Genomic DNA, 20,529 nt, shown 5'->3' with positions numbered 1-20,529 from the left:
ACCTCCGTCTCCCTTGCTGTGATGAATTCAAAATTGATAAAGACCTATTAATATGCACAGACAGAGGGAAAAATCTATTGACTACCTCAGCAGCTCCTGCTGCTTGTTTTGGGGAAAATTAATTTAATAACTGGATGTGTGAGGTGCCCTGATCACAGCACTTGCTCCAATTTGCATGTTAATSCAGCACAGTGTGCACGGCTTGCAATGTTTATGGACTGGTGGGGCTGAGGTGTCTGTTTTTTTTAATTATCTCAGGAAGAGTCGGGGCGRGTCCCTTTTCCTCTCCCTCAATCTTGTTGCTGAGCCTGGAAATATCAGAGTTTACTTTTGGAAAATGTCATAAAAACCCCCCCCCAAAAAACTTGTTTGAAAGATTTTTTCTGCATGTTGAAATGAAATAAACGCAATAAGGGCCAACGTTTATTGATTTGTTTTTCAAACATTTTCATTGTGAGCCTCTTGTGCTTTTTTTTTTCTTCCATAAATGAATAGCTAAACACTTATTACTGTCAAGCTCTCTATACTTTAAGATATGTGTGAGGTATGAGGTAAGCGTTCTGCGAAAGTGTTAGCATGATGAAGATGAATGCGACGCTTAAAGTTGAATATATGTTCTGAAGGCATGAATAATGGAGCAGGTAGCATTCTAGGCATGCTCTCCTCAACTTGGAGCAAAATTCACTCACGTTGTAGGAAGGAAGAAAGAAGCAGATTCAACAAAGAGGGAAAACAAACAATTGTCTGGACTTCGAAAGGTTTCTGAGTCACAGCCGAAGCAATATGAAATCCAGTGAGGAGGGCATTAAGAAGAAGGTTAGAAAAATGTGAGGCCTATTATTAGATCTCTACCGCTGCAGCATCGGCATGTCGTCACAAACAAACAAAAAAATATATATCTCTGCTTGCGTTTTGAGTGTAATGMTAGAAATACACAAAATAGAGGTAATATATTTTTTTTATTGGATAAAAGTAAATGTATAATAATACTTCTTCTACAGTTGATGTAGAGGCTTTAATATTTCCTCCATATAAATAAGAACTCAAACAACAAAACACACCTGCAGCAGGTATAAAGTAGATTCTCGGCGTGTAAAGTTTGCATGTTCGGCAGCTAAACCTCGAGCAACGTGTTTGGCTCGCTCGCCCAAATTTTCCTTTTTTCAAAATCACTGTTGGCCAATAAAACTCCTAATTAAGCAATTAAAAGAATTATCTTCCGCATGACTTTGGAGAATKAAACAGAAACTTCATCAGTTTTAGAGTTGTAATCAGCTTCCGTCCCATAAAAAGCCTCAGTCGTAACCGCCAGTCCACAAGTGATGTGTATTTTTAGTTATGTTTATTGTCTTTGTAAATACTTGGACTCAGCATTTTTATTTTAATTAGTAAGAAGTGGATATTGGTTAATTTTAGAAAGGATATTTCAAAATAAATATAAAAATGTAAATATCTTCTTTTTAAGCACAGTTTAAAACTCTATGGAAAGGTCAAATCCAGATGAAATGAACTTTAATTCAACTCAATTAAGTTAATTTATGTTGCGCCAACTGGGAAGTTTGGAAACGTATAAAAGTAACAGAAGGGTTGATGTAGGAGTAATTTCTTTGTTAATGAAAAGTAAAAAGTTAATAGCAGGAAGGGATGAACGTTTAGTTGTTCCTCTCAGCCAGTGGCCCCCTGCAGGATACCCATTGGAAAACATTGTTTACATGAAATCTTACTACTGAGACAACCCTAATAAATAACACAAATAGATATTGATGACCACATCAACCATTCAGCAACTTTTTTAGCGACTTTGAAATCAGGAAACGAGAAAAAGCTGAAGAATGTTGCRTACGACAACTATTAACAAAATTCAAGCACAGATACTATTAGTTTAAGTCCCTGTGGGTTCTGGTGGGGAGAACCTTTGCTCCTAATCACTCTTTCCGATTTCCATGTCATGCAACACATGAATAAAGCCAATTAATTGCCTCCCCAGTCATTCGCCCAACGAGACTCTGAATTGTAGAACAGAGAGTGACTTTTTTTTCAACTGACCTGAAGGTCATTCTCTCTTATCTAACAAAGAAAACCTAAACATTTGCTTCAACTAATGCATATGTAGATACGTATCCCTTTTAGAGCAGCACAGGATTTGCAGCTCTAAACACGTGCACAATATATAGCAGGCTATATACATTATAGAAATGCTTTTTTGAATGCATACATCAGAACTTGGTGGAGTTGGATTTTTGTCATCATGTGAGAAGAATTCTCCCATTCCTATAAATAGATCCTTTGGAGTTGTCTTTTTTTTTTCTTTTAAAGGCTTCTTATTTCTTTTTGTACAGACATGACAGGAAGTTTTGTCATAGAAAACTCAAACAAAGGCATCTTTAAGCAAAGGCTCTGTCTATCTGCTTTATCTTTTTTGATTTTCTCCAGCAAACGACAGTGCCGTGTCTTTAAATGCCCCACAACACAGAMATCCCTTCATTTGACACTTGCATTGCGCCGGCATCGCAGTTTCTCTGTCATTCTGTTTTTCTTCTTTCAGCAAATCACTTCTCTTGCTGTTATTCTCCTACGTATGATTCTAAGATTGAAATTCAGTGCATTTTATCTATGTATTTCATTGTTGCTCTTGATTTAACTGGCATTTTTAGAGGGAGAACTTTTTAATAAATGCATCTATTAAGCTCTGATGAATCGATATACTTGCCTTCATCTCATGAAAACAGACCTTCTAAACAACTTTAAAACATGATTAATAGTTTTAGTTTTTTTTCCTTAGACATTTCAATGTTTCAGTCTGCTTATTTACAAAAACTTTGTCACGCAAGAGCTGTTTATTTGAAGCATTACAATAAACTGAAGTCATATTCCAAGTTTGGTGTGGTTTCCACTAGTTAAGCAGCATAAGCAGTGTTTCATCCTTGAAAATGTCAAAAAATTATCAAATGATTCGTGGTCTGTAACAACGTATTCATTTGTAACAGATCATGATGTGTACTTTGCCAGGATCAACGTCAGAAGAATTCGATACGCTCAGGGCACAACACCGTCAGAGCTCAGATTCTAAAAGGAGTAAAAATATATCATTTAATCATAAAGTTCTGCTGAAGCTGGAAACTAAACAGCAGTGAGTCACAACAAGCACAACACGAAGAGCGCGTGGGGACTGGCAAGAGACAAATTTGTTAAGTCGGATCAAATTTTTGAGACATTTTTAATATGGAATCAGGCAACACTGCAGGGATCATTAAACATATTGTAGAAAAAAAGCCGATGTATATTTGTTGGTGTTGGTAGACCAACAAAAATGGAAATTAAGAAGAATAGATACAGCAAAACCTTAACTGAAGCAAAAATCTAAAGGTGCTGAAGAGTCCAAAAGACACAAGAGTGACTGAATAGAAAATGTAGAAACTACAGAATGACTGGTCGACACAAAACACAAACAAGATGTACAAGATAGAAAGTTCAGATGGAGGATGATTAAAGCTCCAGGAACCATAGACTATCTTCACAAGCTAGGTAACATAATGAGACTTGAGTAAATAACAAATGACTTATTTGTCTTTTGAGAGCAATTAGTGTTCTCAATTTAAATATTTACCCTGTATGATTTTTCTTCTGGCAGTGGTAAATGGAAAATAAAGTTTAAAATGCACACATGCAAACATGTTCTTAATAATGGCACCTCAGTTAAAGCAGAGTAAAGCAACAGCATCAAAAATATATCTCTGTTTGAGGACATCCATTCAACGAGTGGAAAAATCCCATATTTTAAACATTTTCTTGAATAAACTCACCAGGTAAATAAACTCACCAATTATTGGTACCTCAAAGAATCCCTCTAAAATTAAGCTGAAAATTTGTTTTGCGTTTTTGTCATGAAGTTCTTTCCCTGGCTTTGACATGATGCAGAGTAGCATCACTCTTGGGCACTCTTTAAATAGGAAACAGACAGAGACATGCCATAGAAGTACATCAGATTTCTGTTGATCTTTATGAATCAGGAAATAGGTACAAGAAAAACATTTATTTGGCTAAACTTGCTCATATCTACAGACGAAGCAATAATGAAAATGTAATCCATTGTCGTGGAGTGGGAGTGCAGAGAAGGGCAGTCTCATGAGTCTGATGATTTATTTAACAGAAGGTGACAAATCTTATTGAACATGTTTCAGGACACCAAGAGGAAATCAAACCAATTAGGAACACAAGAGGAAACCACAGAGTCCTGACCTAGCAAGACAATGACAGACTCTGGCAAGAAACGAAAGGTAAGGAAAAATTTCAGTATCTTGTAGAACTGCAGCAAGAAACTTTGAACACCAGGCACGTGCGGAGGGGGCGTTGGGGGTGCTTGAGCACCTGCCCTTTTTGCTCCTTGCCCCCAAGTGCCCTTTTGGTCAATTTTTTATTTTTATTTTTTTTGGTATTTTTTCCTAAGCCCTCTTCTGACACATAAAAACATGTACTAAAATTCTTTGCTTTTTTGTTTCTACCGGCCATGAAACAATGGCCGGTATTTATACACAGTATGGCAAGATTTAATTCGATAACCTGGGGAAAAGAAAAAACTAGGGCTTACCCTCCGGTCACCTTGTTACCTTTGACCTTTTGCCCGTGACGCAAGACGCCATTGCCTCTCGCCCAGTGAGATAAGGTGGCTAACTGCGGAGCTCAACGTAGCGAACGTTCCAGATTACAGAACAATTTTTGGTGAATTATTAAAAAAAAAACGTTTTTGGTGAATGAAGTGGAGTAGACTTGCTACTTGTCAGATGACGGAAAACGTTGAAGTATCGTTTCTGCTTCAGCACGGAGTTGCGGTTTAAGCAGARAGGTAATGAAATACAACAGACACTGACAGGCCTCTGCGTCTACCTTTCTCTGAAGAACTACTGAGCGGGAGGAGACAGCCAGGTGAGGAAAAACTGTTCTTATCTATCGATTCACTATTTTTATCATACAGACATTAGGATGTTGTTGTTGTGCCATTAGCTAGCTGCTAGCTAACGACTTTGCTAGCGAAGCTAGTTAACTGAAAAGCTTCTTCCCTGTGTACGAGGCACATCGCCCATCCAAAACTTATCATCTCCATAATGGAGATATGTCCGATCTTCTAATTTCCTTTGCTGCATAATGTACATTGCATTTATTCTAGCTTTAGGTAAACATGTCCTGAAAGAGAATAGGACTTAAATAATAGTCCAACCAGGATATTCATTTAGAATTAAAAATAGCTCACCCTGAATTACCATGATAGATATAATGTATGTAATAAAAGTGTCATTAATGAAGGGGAAAACACTCAACCCAGACTAAGTTTAGGGTCTGGTTCGCAAAGTATGAAGTTCAATTTGTTTCCCAATTATTCAATGAAAAAAAAAAACTAACCTCAGTTAAGTAAAATAAAATGAAATTGTAATCAAAAGTTTTGAAATTGTAATGATTTCTTTTAAAAAAAGTTGTTTAAAAGACTTTTTTTAATTAAATAACTAATTTTTACCAAACAAACATTGATTTGCACACATCAGAAATCTTGTTTTGATTTTAGGCCCTGCTCAAGACGTCATATGAGAATCACAAGCAAAACTTTGAGTCACAAACAAAAACTTAGAATAGCAAGAAAAGATTTCTGACAAGCGCAAATAAGTTTGTTTTGAAAAAAAGAAAGTTAACTTCATGAGTCAAAAATGTGTGATTTAAATGTTTTTTTGTTTTTTTTTTTAAGCAAAACTCAGTAGGCTTTTCTCATGGTGACATGCATTAACAATTCAATTTTTGCTTTTGTTTTTTTCGTTTTTCTGCAGTTCCACGTTAAAGTTTGATGCAGCTCTGCTTTCCTGAATGGACCATCTTTATTTCCACTGCAAGTGTAGCAAACGGGCAGCTCTTTGTTTTATAGATTACAGTCCAGTAAAAGGTTGCATTGTGCCCTTGTTTATATTTTTAATAGTGTAATTCTGTAAAGACAAAATATGTCTGGTGGTCCAGCTCTGATTTACATATCTTGCTAAATTGCGGGTTTGAATATTGCAATACTTTCCTATAACAAAGTAGACMTGCAGAAAGAAATTACTAATAAAATATCTTACATAGGCATAGTGTTGTGCTCTATATGGTGATGCTCATCAGCTTTGATTGTATATGCCACATTTTTGTAATTTATCATTGTTTATTAAACTCTGAAAGCTGAGTAGCTTTGTTAATATTCTGTCCCAGAATGCGGTTAGATGTGCCCTTTTTTGTTGTTGAGCACCTGCCCCTTTAGTGGTCTCTGCATGGCCCTGTTGAACACCAATGCAATTATAAAGTCTCCATCACAAATATGCAATTTTTGGATTTTGCTACTCATGGGTAATCCTTGTGCATATTTACAAGCAAGTGTTTTTCTTGCCAGATCTTGCTGTAAGGCTGATTAAACCGAAGGATGATCCAATGTTTTCCTAAGCTTACTACCAAACCTGTGTTAGGAAACCGTTTTTGGTCAGTTTGAGTCATCTTTATATAGTTTGCTCCTTTTAAGAAATTAGCACTTTATGTTAATGTGGCTTGAAGTCTGAGTTGCAGTCATTCAGATTCACTGCTGTCAGTAGACTCCGGTCATCATAGACTCAGCAGACTCTGATTTAGAGGAATTACTCTTGGCAGTAAAGCGTTTTATTGATTGTGTGCAGGTCCCTCCGGACATTGTGCTCACAAAGGAATTGCTAAATGTACTTGACCTTAAACTTGAGGATCTTTGAGTGGGAGGTGGAATAGAAGGTAATTTCATGTCCTTTAAATTTATATGTAAGTAACCCGGAGGTTTGAAGTTGATGATTAATCAGACATCACACCCTGAATAGTAAAGTATCTATTCCTGAGCATCTACTCGCATAGATTTCTGAAATACTAGATGAGTAGAAGTGATGATCTCAAATCAAACGGTAATGTTAATGACATGCTGACATTCTGAGTCAAACCTTTTCTATTGCAAAGTAACCAAGTCAGAATAAGACGGGATCCTAGAACATTAACATATGTCCTCAATGCTATGAACGAAGATAACCAGAGTAAAGACAAAAAGCAGTTTTCAAATTGTGCTATTTATTTATCAATGAGGAAAAGTCACATTCAAGCCCGATTGCTGCCACACTAGTCGAATCAAAACTTGACTCAAAATTACTGAAAAAGCTCCTAAAACCAATAAATTGTCCTCTGATCTAATAAAATGCAAAATAAGTAGAGAAATGGTAATTGACATCTATCAGTTTAAAATCCTTTTCTAAGATGTTGGCACTCCAGTGAACCACAGTAAGAGTCATTATCCACAAAAGGAGAAAACGAAGAACAGGAGTGAAAATTTCCAGGAGTGAACAGCCTTCAAAAAGTTGACCAAGTGTGCATCCATGACTCGTCTCAGAACATCTAAAGAAATATCAGCCCCATCTCTGTCAGTAGAGTTCTGTTCATGATTCAACAGCAAGACAGAGACTGGGCAAAAATGGCAAATGGGATTTTTTTTTTTTGGTGTTGTGACTTTCATCATATCTATTTCAATACTAACTCTGCATTTTAGGGCGTATTTACACCTGACACATTTGGTTTAAAAGGACCAGAGTTCGCTTCCTCTGACGTTTTATGCAATTGTGAATACACTGAAGCGAATCCTGGTGTTGACCAAGCAACTAGACCAAGACTCACTTATTGAAGTGGTTTCAATGCACTTCCAAATTAACTCTGATGCAATTTGCTTCTGCTTTGAATACAGACTGAACTTGATCAAAACCAGCTACAGAAAAATGTCTTTTTGGACTTCTCAAGCCACTGTTACTGGCCATCATGGTAAAAACAAGCTCGTCTGTGTTGCTAAGGCTACTACAGCACGTAATGATTGCACCGTAATCGTAAAAACAAAAAGTACAATGTAAATGCAAACTTCACCAAAAGAAGAAAATAAAGTCAGTTTTTGATTCCAACCAAACAAGTGGCCCAAAGGACTTTCATGGTGAAAAAGAAATATACAATATCAACAGTATACCTCATATTACAATGCTGTAATATGAGAGAGCGAGGTTTGATTAAAGTGGCACAGATGACCACTTGTTTCTGCAGGTGGATTTACTATGATGTTTGTACGTGTGTTTCTGGAAACCTTTTTACTGCAGCCACATTACCTCTGTTCCCTGATCCCTTCACTTGACCAGCATTATACTGCAATTAAAGAAACAGACGATGGATCCAAGAAAGCACTCAGTTTAAAGCTTCCTGGTAAATCATTACTGCATCAGTGAAGTGTGCAATTTCTGGTCACGAGGGTTACAAAATGGCATCTCCCATCACTGCAGCCAAGAGTAGGTCTATTGTCCAGCTCTGAGCAGTAAAGAGATTACAGATGAATGAGCTGAATAATGTTTCAGAAAATAATTAAGCTGGCAATTGATAAGCAAGGTTTCCAGAAAAGCTGAGTTAATTTGCCTTCTGTCTTGCAAACATGTCATTCTATATATGCATCCTTCACAGCGCTTCTGAGTTTAAACATGAATATCAATTATCTGAGAGAAAAAAAGGTAAGCTTTGTTTAATCATGAGGAAGCGATTCTTCAAAGCCTTGCTCGCAGGGTTGTGTCACCTCAAGAGGCAGGAAGTTGAAGAAAAGCTGCTTTATTTTGAATCTGAAAGAGGCAAAGTACAATGCAAATAAGTGCTGGGAGGGCACAATTAACGAGGAAGGTGATGCAAAAAAAAAAAGGTGCAGAGAAGAAAAACTAAAAAATAGCAGATATGAAATCAGAGCAGGATTTGTGCCCCAGCCCCGACCTGAGGCCTTTGTGCATGTCGTTTGGATGGATGGATGGTTGGAATCCAAGACAATGGATATTTTTTAGTCAAAAATGAGATTCTTAAATTAATTTTCTCTGATTTATGCAGCAGTCAGCATCCAAAAGTACCACATGAAGGACTGCAGCTGTGCTGACATGTCCCTCACAATAAACTTCCTCACGAGGACGGCTCCAGGATTAAAATGCGGACTGGGTTTACTTCTTAGTGCTCAAGATTTGATCTACATCTCTACTACTCTTACATGCAACCTATGAACCCCATTAAAGCAGTTCTATTGCTGCCACCTGCACTCAATCAGTTGTTTTGAACTTATAATGCATGTGCATGGCCACTTTGAGTAAATCAAGCTGACAAAGACACTCTGCAGTCACTTGTTTCTTTTGGGATTCTGCTTTGCATTAATGAGGTCTGCTAAGGCTGAGGAATGTATGAAGGACTTATTGCCTTTGCAGTCCCCTAAACGGTGCAACATCAAAATAACATGCAAATATGACATAGAAGTTGTTGTTAGGCCATTGGGCAACATTTTTTCCAAGATGCACACTGTTGACAAAGGAAATTTGAGGATAAAATGAGCTACTGAGTGATCTGCAGAATCTCTTGAGGCCTTCTTCTTCAAGCCATTAGCTTATGTGCAGTGGAAGTCAACATTGGGATTGCAGCTTATTATCCATATGTAGACAAATGTTAAGAGTGATAGGTGCTGAGAGAAGACGGCCAGTCAGAAAGTTCAAAATCCAGTGGCGAATAATGGCTGAGAAATTCAAGTTCAGTAATTTCCTGATCAAATCATATTAGCTCAAATCGAGCTAATATCCACAAAGGGTAGCCTCGCCTGTTTTTTTTCCTTTCTTTTGTTGTTATTTAATCCAGAGGGTGCAGCGTGGTTAAAAAAATATGTGTATAGCACAACCTGTGCTCATTGTGTTGTGTGCACAGACTAGTGGGAGTGCTGCTGAGCCTGTTTCTCAAAGCACTTGGTGATGACTGGTGTCACCACCACTAATAGGAGCCTTTTTTTAGCAGTGGGATAGTTGTAAATTATTCAGGAAGTGAGGGGCTCTAATAGGGATTGTGTAAGAATCTGGTTTAAGATCTTAGGCATCAGAAATGTGATCTGAGAGTATGCTTTTGGCTCCAGATTCAATGTATAAGAATGCCTGTGGGTAAGAAAAAAAGTCTAGCTGAAAGCTGAGGATGGGTGAAAACAGCACAGTAGAGTTCGGGGTTAAACGTGTTTTGTTTTTCTAATGTAATTTTCTATCTGTTGAGCCTGCTGTTAAATTTGAGGGTTGAGTGGACGCAATGTATGTAATATATGTAATTTACTTACTGCATGTGTTTGCTTCAGAAGCTTTAAATTCTGAAAAAAATTGATTGGAAATGTTTGTATCTTCTGCTCATATTTTCATATTTGTAACAATCTTAACGATTTTTACGCATTCTTTTTATTACCTGAGTTTGCACAAAACTTTATATTGTGTTGCCTGGTTATATAATTTTGAACAAATAAAATCAAATGCCATGTTCAGTTACTCAGTACTTGAGTAATCTTTGATCCAAATATGTTTTTATTCTTACTCCTCAATGGAGGGAAAAAATGAATGAAAATATTGAATGCAATTCTTAATTGAGTACAGCCTTTGGCCCCTCTACCCACCTCTGCTAATAAAGACAGAATGAACGCAAAGGCAAGTGAACAGAACAAGAAAAGGATTCGTCTAGTTAAAACGAGGAATAAGACCAGAATCAGAGCCTAAACCAAATGCACAAAAGCCAGAACTCAGGAAAGAACTGAGAAGCTCAGCACAAAGGAACGATACGTTTTCTTTGATTAATAACTTGAATAACTTGAACATTGATTAATATAATGATTGATGCATCATTCAAGAATTATGATTAATCTTGCGGATTTTGATGATGGCATGTCATTTTTGTTGCTTGATGTCTTGTAATTGGTTATTGTGTGATGTGTTTACCGTGTAAAGCTATTTGAAATGCCTTTTTATGAAGTATGTCAAACAAATAAACTTGACTTAATTATATTCTTACACATCAAAAACAAGATTTTCAAATAAATGTAGTTAATTTTTTTCTGCTCCTCAATTTAAGTTTGAAAGTTTGTTGGCTCTGTCACTGGACTACACTGGGTTATTACACACACATAGAGAACTATGGGGTGGTTGTTGATGCAAATCAGATTAAATTGGTTGAAAAAAATCACTCAAGTTTTTCCCTAAGAATTTGTGCCCTAAAAGCTAAATTCAACCAAACATTTTCATCTTAATTATTTGTTTGCTGATGGTGCTTTATCCCTCCGCATTGTCATACCTTAAATGTCACCCACTAAGGTGTATGAAGTCCTAACTTCTCCTCAGTAAAACCCTTATTGAAAGAAAGGTCAACCAGGATGAATAGGATCACCATGGTTACAAAGGATGAGAAAAGCGGGACCTCCTATGACATTTACGTCTTTTTGGTCCACCGTGGCCACTGCATCCTCACAGGCTTGAAACATGAAAGTAATAAAAAGACAGCGAAGTGGGCCAGCTGCCTGCCCTCTTCTATTTACAGCAGGGAGTACCAATGTTTCCTCTTACTGGATTTCCCATGATAAATAATAAAGAATATGCAATGAAAGGTCTGCAGTTTAGACTTTTAATGCCAACAGTGTCTCACTGCGTGCCTTGTGTTTGAGCATTTCCCTGCAAATGGCTCTAGGGAAGAAAAAAAAACAAAACAACTATGCGCCTAACAAGATTAAAGCAGATTGGAGCTTGACAAGAAACACTAACTGTGATGTGTCATTTCTCAGCTCAGCTGTAAACACCTTTTACATTTTGCCTCTCAACTCCCGGTGTTCTTCTCAGCCCATCGCACCGCCACCTGCACCTTTTACCAGATGTTCAGCTTTCACTTTGAGTTCACCTTGGTGAAATGAGATGTAAGTGGTGGCTGTTGCTGTTAAATTTAACCACATTTGTGTCAGTGGAACAGCACTTTTACTGCCCACAATTCCCGAAAGGCTTTGCCACGGCTTTTTCAAATAAATTGTTATCTCTACGGTTTATGCTTATCTAGAGATAATCTTATCGTTCGGATGCTGTAACCTTATTGTTATGTGAATTAGCATCAAACATAAAAATTAACATAGCTGCTGTTCAAGTGGAAACCATATTTTAGTCTCATTACTTTTAGTCCTTCCACTAAATGTCCTACTTCCTTCTTTGTGACCTTGCTACCTTGTCTCCTTCCTACCCTTTTTTCTTGGTCTCTCGCCATCCTTCTTTTCTTCCTTCCCAGTATATATCTGTTAACTTTTTTTTAAATAAGTTATTAGTTAATAACCAATAAACTATTACGTATCCCCTCAGTCCTCACAAAATTTTAGCTGAATGAATTTGCTAGTAAGCTGTTGTGTAATTTTTTGATTTCTTAGTTTGCTCATTTTGATCTTTAAAGTATACAGTCCTGCTTTAACACAAAGCAATAATAAAAATTCCACGTCATTAATGTTAAAGTGGATGTTTATTTGTCATCACAGATAAAAAGAACCATGCTTACTCATCACATAAAGAAAAACAGAAAGGCGCTCAGTCTTTAGGTCTTTACGAACCTTTTGTTGGACATTTTTTTGGAGAATGTGAATAATAGCACTCTATGAAGATCGAAATTCTTAAAAAAAACACCCAAGCCTGTACCCACAGATTAAAACCTCGACCCCCCCCCAAAACCCCTTTCTTCAGACAGTACCCATCTCTACCCTGCTCCTTTGTCCTTTTAGAACAATGATCACAGCATTTTTTGAGTGGGTCTTTTCTTTGAGCCCTCAGTCTCCAGATGTCTTAATGACCTGGAAAAGTGTGACGTTATAGAGGACCTGGTGTCCATTGTTCCAGGTGTACAGGACCCTCTCTCTGGGGTTATAGTCCATCATGGAGATGTGGGAGTACTGATTGTGGAAGGGGATATCTGTGTACTCATAACTTGATGTGTTGGTATAGTAGGCAAAGTAGATCTTGGCACCGGCGAGGTGAGAGTTTGTGACGTAGAGTGTGCCACAGATCATAAAAGACTCTCCAGCACTGCGCTTTGGGAAGCCCGTGTCCCAGGTTTGAAGAATCTCCAGACTCTGGGGCTCCAGGCGGCTGATGACAATGTTCCCAGCATTGTTAATGGTGGTGTAAACAGCCCAGAGACCGTTCTCATCCGCCATGAGGTCAATATCAGAGGAGCCACCCCAGGAGTATGGGAAGGTGTTGTTATAGCCGGCTCCGCTGAGGCTGCGCTGCACCAGCACGCTTCGAGACCGGAAGTGGTATTTGATGATGATGTTGCTCTGGTACTTGTTGTAGTACAGCGAGCCGTTATAGACCACGTGGCCAGTGCCGGCCCACGGATGCGGCAGCAGGTGCTGAACAAAGTTTTGCCCCTTCATGAAATCGCTCATTGTGCGGTATTCTAGGACGCGCCGCCCCTTGAAGTATCCATCCATGGACCACACCTGTCCAAAACAAAGAGCAAACCAAATGGAAAACAATGAACAAAAAGATCCCACTCTGAGGAGCTACTCAGTAAAGACACCCAAATGTAAATATCTAAGGGTTATCAGAGATTATTGGTATGTTTTACCTGATACGCCTATCTGCAGGAACTCTCTTATGTTTCATTAGAGCTTGAGGCAATGCCTCAGGCAAAGTAAGAATGAGTGTGCGCTGTGGATCTGCTTGTATGAGTGTAAGTGTATTTCTCCATGCAGTTGTGCATACAGAAATGTGTGTGTTCAAAGCTATTGATCTTGCCTGCATGCGGGGGGAGATGTTGCCTGTGCTTTGCAGGGAACCACTGTTGGCGCTCTCTGCCCTTTCCAGTCCACATTTACAGAAAATCAATGCATTTAGCAACTCTATTTTTTGCCTGAGCAGCCTCACGGATCTCTCCACTGTCATTGTGCTTCTGTGGTTGAATCCCCCTTTTCATTCCCTCAATAAGGAGCAACAATCAAGTATATGATAGATTTAATTAAGCTATTACTGGATTAAATATTTTTTTAATTATTCATCTTGTCCCTGATGGAACTAAGACACCTCTGGAAAGACGGAGCTGTGTTCTGGTTGTCTTTGATTCTCTCTGGTCCTATTCTCCGTCTTTCTTATGTGCAGAATAACCACATTTGCTCTGCAGTAAAAGAGAGAGGAATGGGAAGTAGCTGAGTTCGAGTGGTACATCAGATGAATTATGGAGCAGAGTTTATTATAAACCATTAAGCTTGGTTTCTTCTATGTTTACTGAATGTGTCCCTCGAGCTGAGCAGCAGAAAGAGGCTGAGCTAGGCTAAAACTCTGGCACATTCTAACTACTTCTACACTTTTTGTTTATTTGGCTGCCTAACAACATTTTTGCATAAGAGTAAAATTATTCCTGTGAATGTTGACGCTTTTAATACACCAGACTGACTCATAGACATAGAGGGGTAACATCATCTCAGCAAATTAGGAGATTAAACACAAAGATAATCAACACATTCCATGTTGAAAATTGCCCTTTTCTGAAAGCATAACCTATTTATCCTGTTATGATTTATTACAGTTAGCAGAAAGGCCAATATAGTCTTCCCTATTAAATTTGATCAGCTTCTGTTCCCTGCTAAAAATAGCTAATAATCCACTGTTCCTGCTTCCATTTATTTTCTTTCTACCTTTTGCCTTGCTACGTACATACCAGCTTTCCTAGTCGCACATACCAACATGACATCTCAAATTTAAAACGCCATGACTTTTGGCTTAATTTCCCAGCAGCCCTCTGAAAACGAGCTATGTGATTTTAGAAAACTTTATCCCAAACAGATTTTGTGTTTGTTCTTTTGATTAATAAGCTGCAGTTTGAAATGAATGCGGAGGTTGGGGGGTGGGGGGAGGAGGAAAAATAGATGCAATTCATCAGTGGCTCAGCTTTGAATTCTCAATTCTCTTTGTGTCTGTTGTATTGTGGCATTCGTGAGAAGTGCAACTTGGACAAAACAATCAATCACTCACTGACAAACAATGACAGCGCCGCTGTGATGGATACTCTTTTATACTGAGCAGCTGAAAGAGCTCAGATGACTCTGTTTATCCTCCGGGTTTGAGTATATCATCATGTGTTTCTAGAGCCTCAAACTGGAGAGGATCTGAGAGACTCACTCTGTTGTCTGAGCTGGGTATCATGGTGTCTGTCATCCAGGAGCCGAATCTTGATCCAGATGCACGCACTGTGATCGGATTGCTGACACCGGTGAGCTTTCCACAACCTATGAGTCCAAAAAAAGTAAAGGAAGTAAAAGCACAATCGTTTATGAACTAAGACAGAGCACAGCAGCTCAAGAAAACGTAATACTAAAGAAAGTGGCAAATAACAAAACATTGTTCATTTTTAGTAATCAACGACTAATTTAGTAAATGTCTTTATCCGTAAAATGATCAAGTTAATTTGTTACATAAAAACACAATTATTCAGTTAGTCTCTTAAGAAAAGTGTTTCCTCTCCTTAGGTTGATTATTGGAGAGCCACATGAACTAAAGGAAACTGTTGGGAGCATGAAAAATGTATATCACCTCAAGACTTGAACCACTACTTTTAGAAATATTGCTTTCACACCTATGGAAGCTAAGAGCATCTATTAAAATATCAATATTTTTCAGTGGCTTGTTATAACTAAAAAAAATATCTAAAGTAGAAGAAGAAAACAGGTTTCTTTTCAGCATGTAAAGTGGTAATGTTTAAAATTTTAGAGATTTTGTCTCTTATTCAGTTTAATTCTTCAGTTTCTCTGTGCTTCGTTGCTCCTGCAGAGCTGCCTGCAGCCGATGGAGCAGAATTCAAGTACCACTCGTAAACTCCATAACTCATACAAAATTGGGTTCAACAGAGTAATATTGTGTTATTACCTGGATTTGTTACTCTTGCCTTGCCGGCAAACTCTCAACCGTTCCCAGTAGTTATTTTACGGTGAATAAATTGCTGGTAAAAATGATTAATAGTCAAATTGCATGCTGGTATTATGAGGAAACAACACTGCAATTTTTATGTAAGCAAATTGGAGAGAAAGCCCAGCACTTTTCTGAAAACGTAGCTTTCTTTTTCAGTATCTGATTTTATTTTGAAATGCACTTAATTAGAATTATGTGGCAAATTCTCTCCCCCTTACCCCCCATCTCACAACAAGCATGTTTCATACCTAGTTTCTGCATGCAAGAGTGTAGTCTGGTCTCCAGTAGCAGGACTCTCTGCCTCAGCTCCTCATAGTCGTAGGCTCCCATCTCCTCCTGGATGGCCATAAGCACCAGGGAAAGGTTTCTCACCTCCTCTCGGAGACGCAGGATCATCTTAGCATCTGCCTTGTACTGTTCCAACACTGGCAGCAGGGGGAGCAGTTGGTTTACCTTGTCTTTTACCTCCTAAAAAAAAAAAAAAAGACATGACCGGGGAAGATGCGAAAGAAAAAACAACAGGAACTTGAGAATATACAGGGGAATTTCTCATTATTGGGAAACTTTGATGCATCTTTTTAAATGAGGGAATGAAGTAGATGGAGCCTCATCAACAATCAAAGAGGAAACATTTGACAATTCAGCAGCCTCATCAGACTTCCACAGATGAAATGAGAYATTGGAGAAGTTGAAGTTGCTTTACTGAYTTTTGGTTCACAATGACTTTGTTCACTTAAGATGGAAKTAGTATTTTACCCACAAAATGGTTAGTAGTAGTAGTGGTAAGTAGWGCTAGAATGTAGTTTTATCATGGTTAAGTTRGGTTTAAAATTATATTCAAGAACTTAAAGTATAATAGGAAATAAGATGGGAATCTTTAGAAACATAATTTAATGTTATAGAAAAATATCTTTTGGCAATGGAACAGAAATTGCTTTTTTTTTAACTCAGCAGTTTTAAGATTGTYTCTTGTTTTTATTGTTCACTTGTCTGGTTGATGTTTTTTCACCCCCCGTTATCTCTGCTGTTGTAAGGCCTCTGTCTGTGTTCCAATATGTAAAAATTTGATTATGTGGACGGTCTTCCCTGATTGATGGATTCAGAAGATGTAGGATATGGATTACTGGCCTAAGCAGAGATGGCACATAAGAAGATGCTGCTGCAGACTCTCTGTCATTCATCCTCTGCTCATCCCAACCAGCTTCAACTTTGCTTCTGCTGTACCTTATCAACACTACAAGTTTGTAGAGCTGAATTGCCTTTATTTTTTTATCCCACTGTTCTCCTTTTTMTCTTTAGTTAGGGAGGTACGTTTTTATCATTTGGTTTATTTATTTTGAATAGTTAAGCTTGGCTAATATTCAGATTGTTTCTTTTTGTTTATTGTTTTAGACACAAAGTTCACTCAGACGCTACAGCTAACTCTACTTTCMGTGTTAAAATCTCATGTAAATTAAGGTCTTGTCAAGAAATAAACTACGTATTGTGGCTGCTTGAGGTCTGATGAGGATGAATCATCTTTATGTTATGGTGTGGTTATTCCTAGSCAGGTCATAACACCTTACTTAGACAACGTCTTATTAGATTAATATGTATTGCAGACAGTTTTCGATTCCATTTTGCTCTTTTCTAATTGAACCCTTCACTTAGTCTCCCAACATTCCTCTAAAAACTCCCTAAATCCCCTTTTATGTAAATTGTCTGGCCGAAYGTCTCTTTGAAGAGGATTTTTAATGATTGTTAACAGTTGAATCATTGTGGTTTAGATACAAATGTATAAATTGGAAGGTTGTTGTTTTTACTGTGTTAAAAATTGTTTTACTCGTATTTATTTGCAGCTTACCTCAGTCTAGGAGMACGCACCGCTAGTGCTATAATGGGGYTWGTAATTTTAGAAAAAGAAACAACTTGTCCTTAGGCAGGGGAGCAGGAAGCAGCAGGAGAGTCAGGCTGAATTCACACAAGGTGWATGGCTCAAGAGGGAAAAAGGTCTATCAATAAAGTGTGGCCACCACAGGAGGGGCTGTTTCCTCCTTGTTAGAGTTTATCGTAAATCTGGTGATGGAGCAGCTCTCAGCCTCATGGCGCCACATCATAAATCTAATTTTCACTTTTTCAAGCTGAGAAAATTCACTCTCGTTAATCTCCCACGCTCTGCCATTGGCAACTTTAAACTGCGCACATTTATCAGCCAACCCACTTTGGTCAAAGCCCGTCAATTTTTATGTTTTTTCTGTCTTAAGAATGAAAACATTAGTTTTGCATTCATACAAACGCTTYGGATTTCTTTCCTATCTCAGTAGCAATCTCAAGCTTTACTGATGAACAGATTAATTTCATAAGCATCTTCATTTYCTTTGTTGGAATGGCTTTCAGAAAGCACACTGAAAGCTAAACAAAGCCATTCATGCTTGCCTCTGTGCTGAGGCATCAACCCAGCGGCAAAATGCACTTAGTGTTTATCAGAGCATCTTTTAATCAAACAATTTTATGGCCCATCTAATATCTGTAAGAGTGTGGGAAATATGGATAATTCTGCTGGGCAAGACGGCCTGCTGACAGAAAAATAAAAAGGCCTGCTGATAATGGCAGTTAACTTATCTTGGAGCAAGATATGGTGGAGACAAATGTGAATATATCTGCCTCAGATGCCAGAAAGTTAACTATACRGAGGAGTAAGAGAGGTTGAGCTCAAAAATAGTGGAAGRGATGTTCAGTGAGTCAGACAGGAAAAAAAAAAACTCCCCTAGTGGTTCACAGATTTAATCATCCTGAAGCATGTGAAGCTCATGATGCACAGTAGATTAGCCTACCTTAGCCCATGAACCAATAACTCATTTAACGCACTGTAATGGAATTACCACTTCCAATGTTTATATGCCAGTCCACCAGAAGTCACATAAAATTTTATTGTCTGTGAAGAGCTTCAAAGATTGCATTGGATCTCTCAATGTTTATCAAGCAATTTCATATCAAGTACATTCACATGAAATATAGCAAATGCAACTCTCGGCACKGAATGTGACAAAAAGCCAATTACCTGAAAGCCCTTTGGATTGAGGCTTCGGGGATTTTCAGAGGCCACCTTCAGCTTTCCATCGACGACTTTCATTAGACCCTCGGTGTTCTTCACATACTGGAGATCCCGGAAGGTTCTCAGATCTAGCACCTCCATTGATTGGCTAATATTCTGAACCTGCGCAGCAAACACAATCATGTATGGAGTTGGTAATGTGGACTTAAAATTTTATCATGATATATTATGGCATTTATTGGAATAGTGATACAAGTGACAGTAAAAAGTATTTAAAAATGCAGTTGTGTTCTTTTAGCAATAGATTACAGTGATAAATAATACATTATAGATAAAAATCCTGTCACACAAAAAATAAAAGTCATCCATTGCCAAATGTGCTACTCCTACACACAAGTCACTTTAGGTATTCTAACTGTACTGCTAAATGGCACACAAAAACCATACGTCACACCAATGATCAACTAACAACCAATACGATTGTTTAAAATGGTGAAGCATGTTGGGAGGAAATTAATAATTAATCACCTATTCATGAGGATGATGCATTACTGCTTATATTTTACCAGAATGTTTTACCATTGTTGTGGTCAGATGACTTCAACAGCAGTAAAAATGATWCATTACGGTTACTCTTAGACTTGCGTGACCAAGATAAAGTATGGTTATATGAGTTCTATTGATTACAGTAAGTTTCAGTTGCTTTTTATTTTGTAAGGCTTAAGTGCAGCTTATTAAACAAAACCTGGCAAACACTGCATATTCAAAAATTGCCAGTAACTCCTCTTAATACATGCAAAAGATACCTAACAGGACAACTTATTATCAGCATTAAAATAGCATCAGACGGATTTGATCATCCATAACTCCAATAATGAATGCACAGCAAGTTAYGGTTGTTAATTGGCTTASAAATTTATCACGCAGTTCTTAAGGTCTAGATGCAATGTTTTTCCTGCCTTAAAAGGACTGAAGCACAATAAAAAATGTAAGTTATGTTAGTGTTGAAACAGTTAAAATTAAAGAGTTAGTATTTTAAGCGTATTCATGCCGAGCCATTAAAACGGATTTTATAAATTCTGCTCAGTTGATTTTGTACAAGTTAATGGTTACATCCYAATTATAACTGAAAGCACCTTACACTGAAGTAAACACCGCTAAGTAGGCATGTATTGACTCTAAGTTCTCAGAGGATTCGGTTTTGCACTAGGTTAATTTTTTTTTTTTGCAAAGTACTGAGCTTATTCATACTTTGACAGCCCACTCTGCTGCTGCATAACCAGCCTACTGCTTCACGCACACCCCCTCATCTCCTGTACATTGCACAAAGCGGGCCAGAAATCATCCAAACACCACCAAATGTTGCAGGGTTGACGTGCCTATAGGAGACTATCGTGTGCATATGTCCAGCAGCCCACTTGAACAGACGCACGCCCACGCAGACGGCCAGCAGCAAAAAATCTAAACGAATTTCAGAAAAACAAAACAGACCCGACATTCAAAGGTCGCAGTTTGGCATGAAAGTCTGTTTTGCACCACACTGCCTCGCCTGCCTGATCCATGACAGCCTATTCGATTACTTCATGTCCAGCCCACGGTTTCCCGCACCGTGTTGCTCCCACGTGCATCGTGAACTGGCTGAGGAGTATTTGGTCATACGTTATTTCCCACAGCAATTAAACTTTTTTTTTTTTTTTT

The 20,529-nt window shown here is 38.0% G+C and overlaps 1 protein-coding gene and 1 long non-coding RNA gene across 3 annotated transcripts in view; one reads left to right on the top strand and one right to left on the bottom strand.

Moving 5' to 3' along the window:
• LOC103468740 (uncharacterized) overlaps window positions 1-20,529 on the top strand; it is a 41,915-nt gene that overhangs the window by 6,609 nt on the left and 14,777 nt on the right. The window contains exons 2-3 of one of the 2 annotated variants that reach the window (XR_534250.2): window positions 4,182-4,277; window positions 8,917-12,515. This is a non-coding gene — a long non-coding RNA (uncharacterized LOC103468740). Of the gene's footprint in view, window positions 1-4,181; window positions 4,278-8,916; window positions 12,516-20,529 lie in introns of those variants that run through there. The other variant, XR_534249.2, reaches the window with a different exon arrangement.
• Window positions 12,339-19,071, bottom strand: olfm2a (olfactomedin 2a). The gene is made up of 4 exons (XM_008416021.2): window positions 18,838-19,071; window positions 16,046-16,265; window positions 15,012-15,118; window positions 12,339-13,333 (listed from the first exon to the last, which is right to left on the bottom strand). The coding sequence occupies exons 1-4, from the start codon at window positions 19,012-19,014 to the stop codon at window positions 12,659-12,661; spliced, it is 1,179 nt and encodes a 392-aa protein (XP_008414243.1). The 5' UTR covers window positions 19,015-19,071; the 3' UTR covers window positions 12,339-12,658.

This window comes from Poecilia reticulata, linkage group LG8 (assembly GCF_000633615.1).
Source record: "Poecilia reticulata strain Guanapo linkage group LG8, Guppy_female_1.0+MT, whole genome shotgun sequence".
NCBI lineage: Eukaryota > Metazoa > Chordata > Actinopteri > Cyprinodontiformes > Poeciliidae > Poecilia > Poecilia reticulata.
Note: the sequence above shows the minus strand (reverse complement) of the source record. Positions and strands in the feature narration are given on the sequence as shown.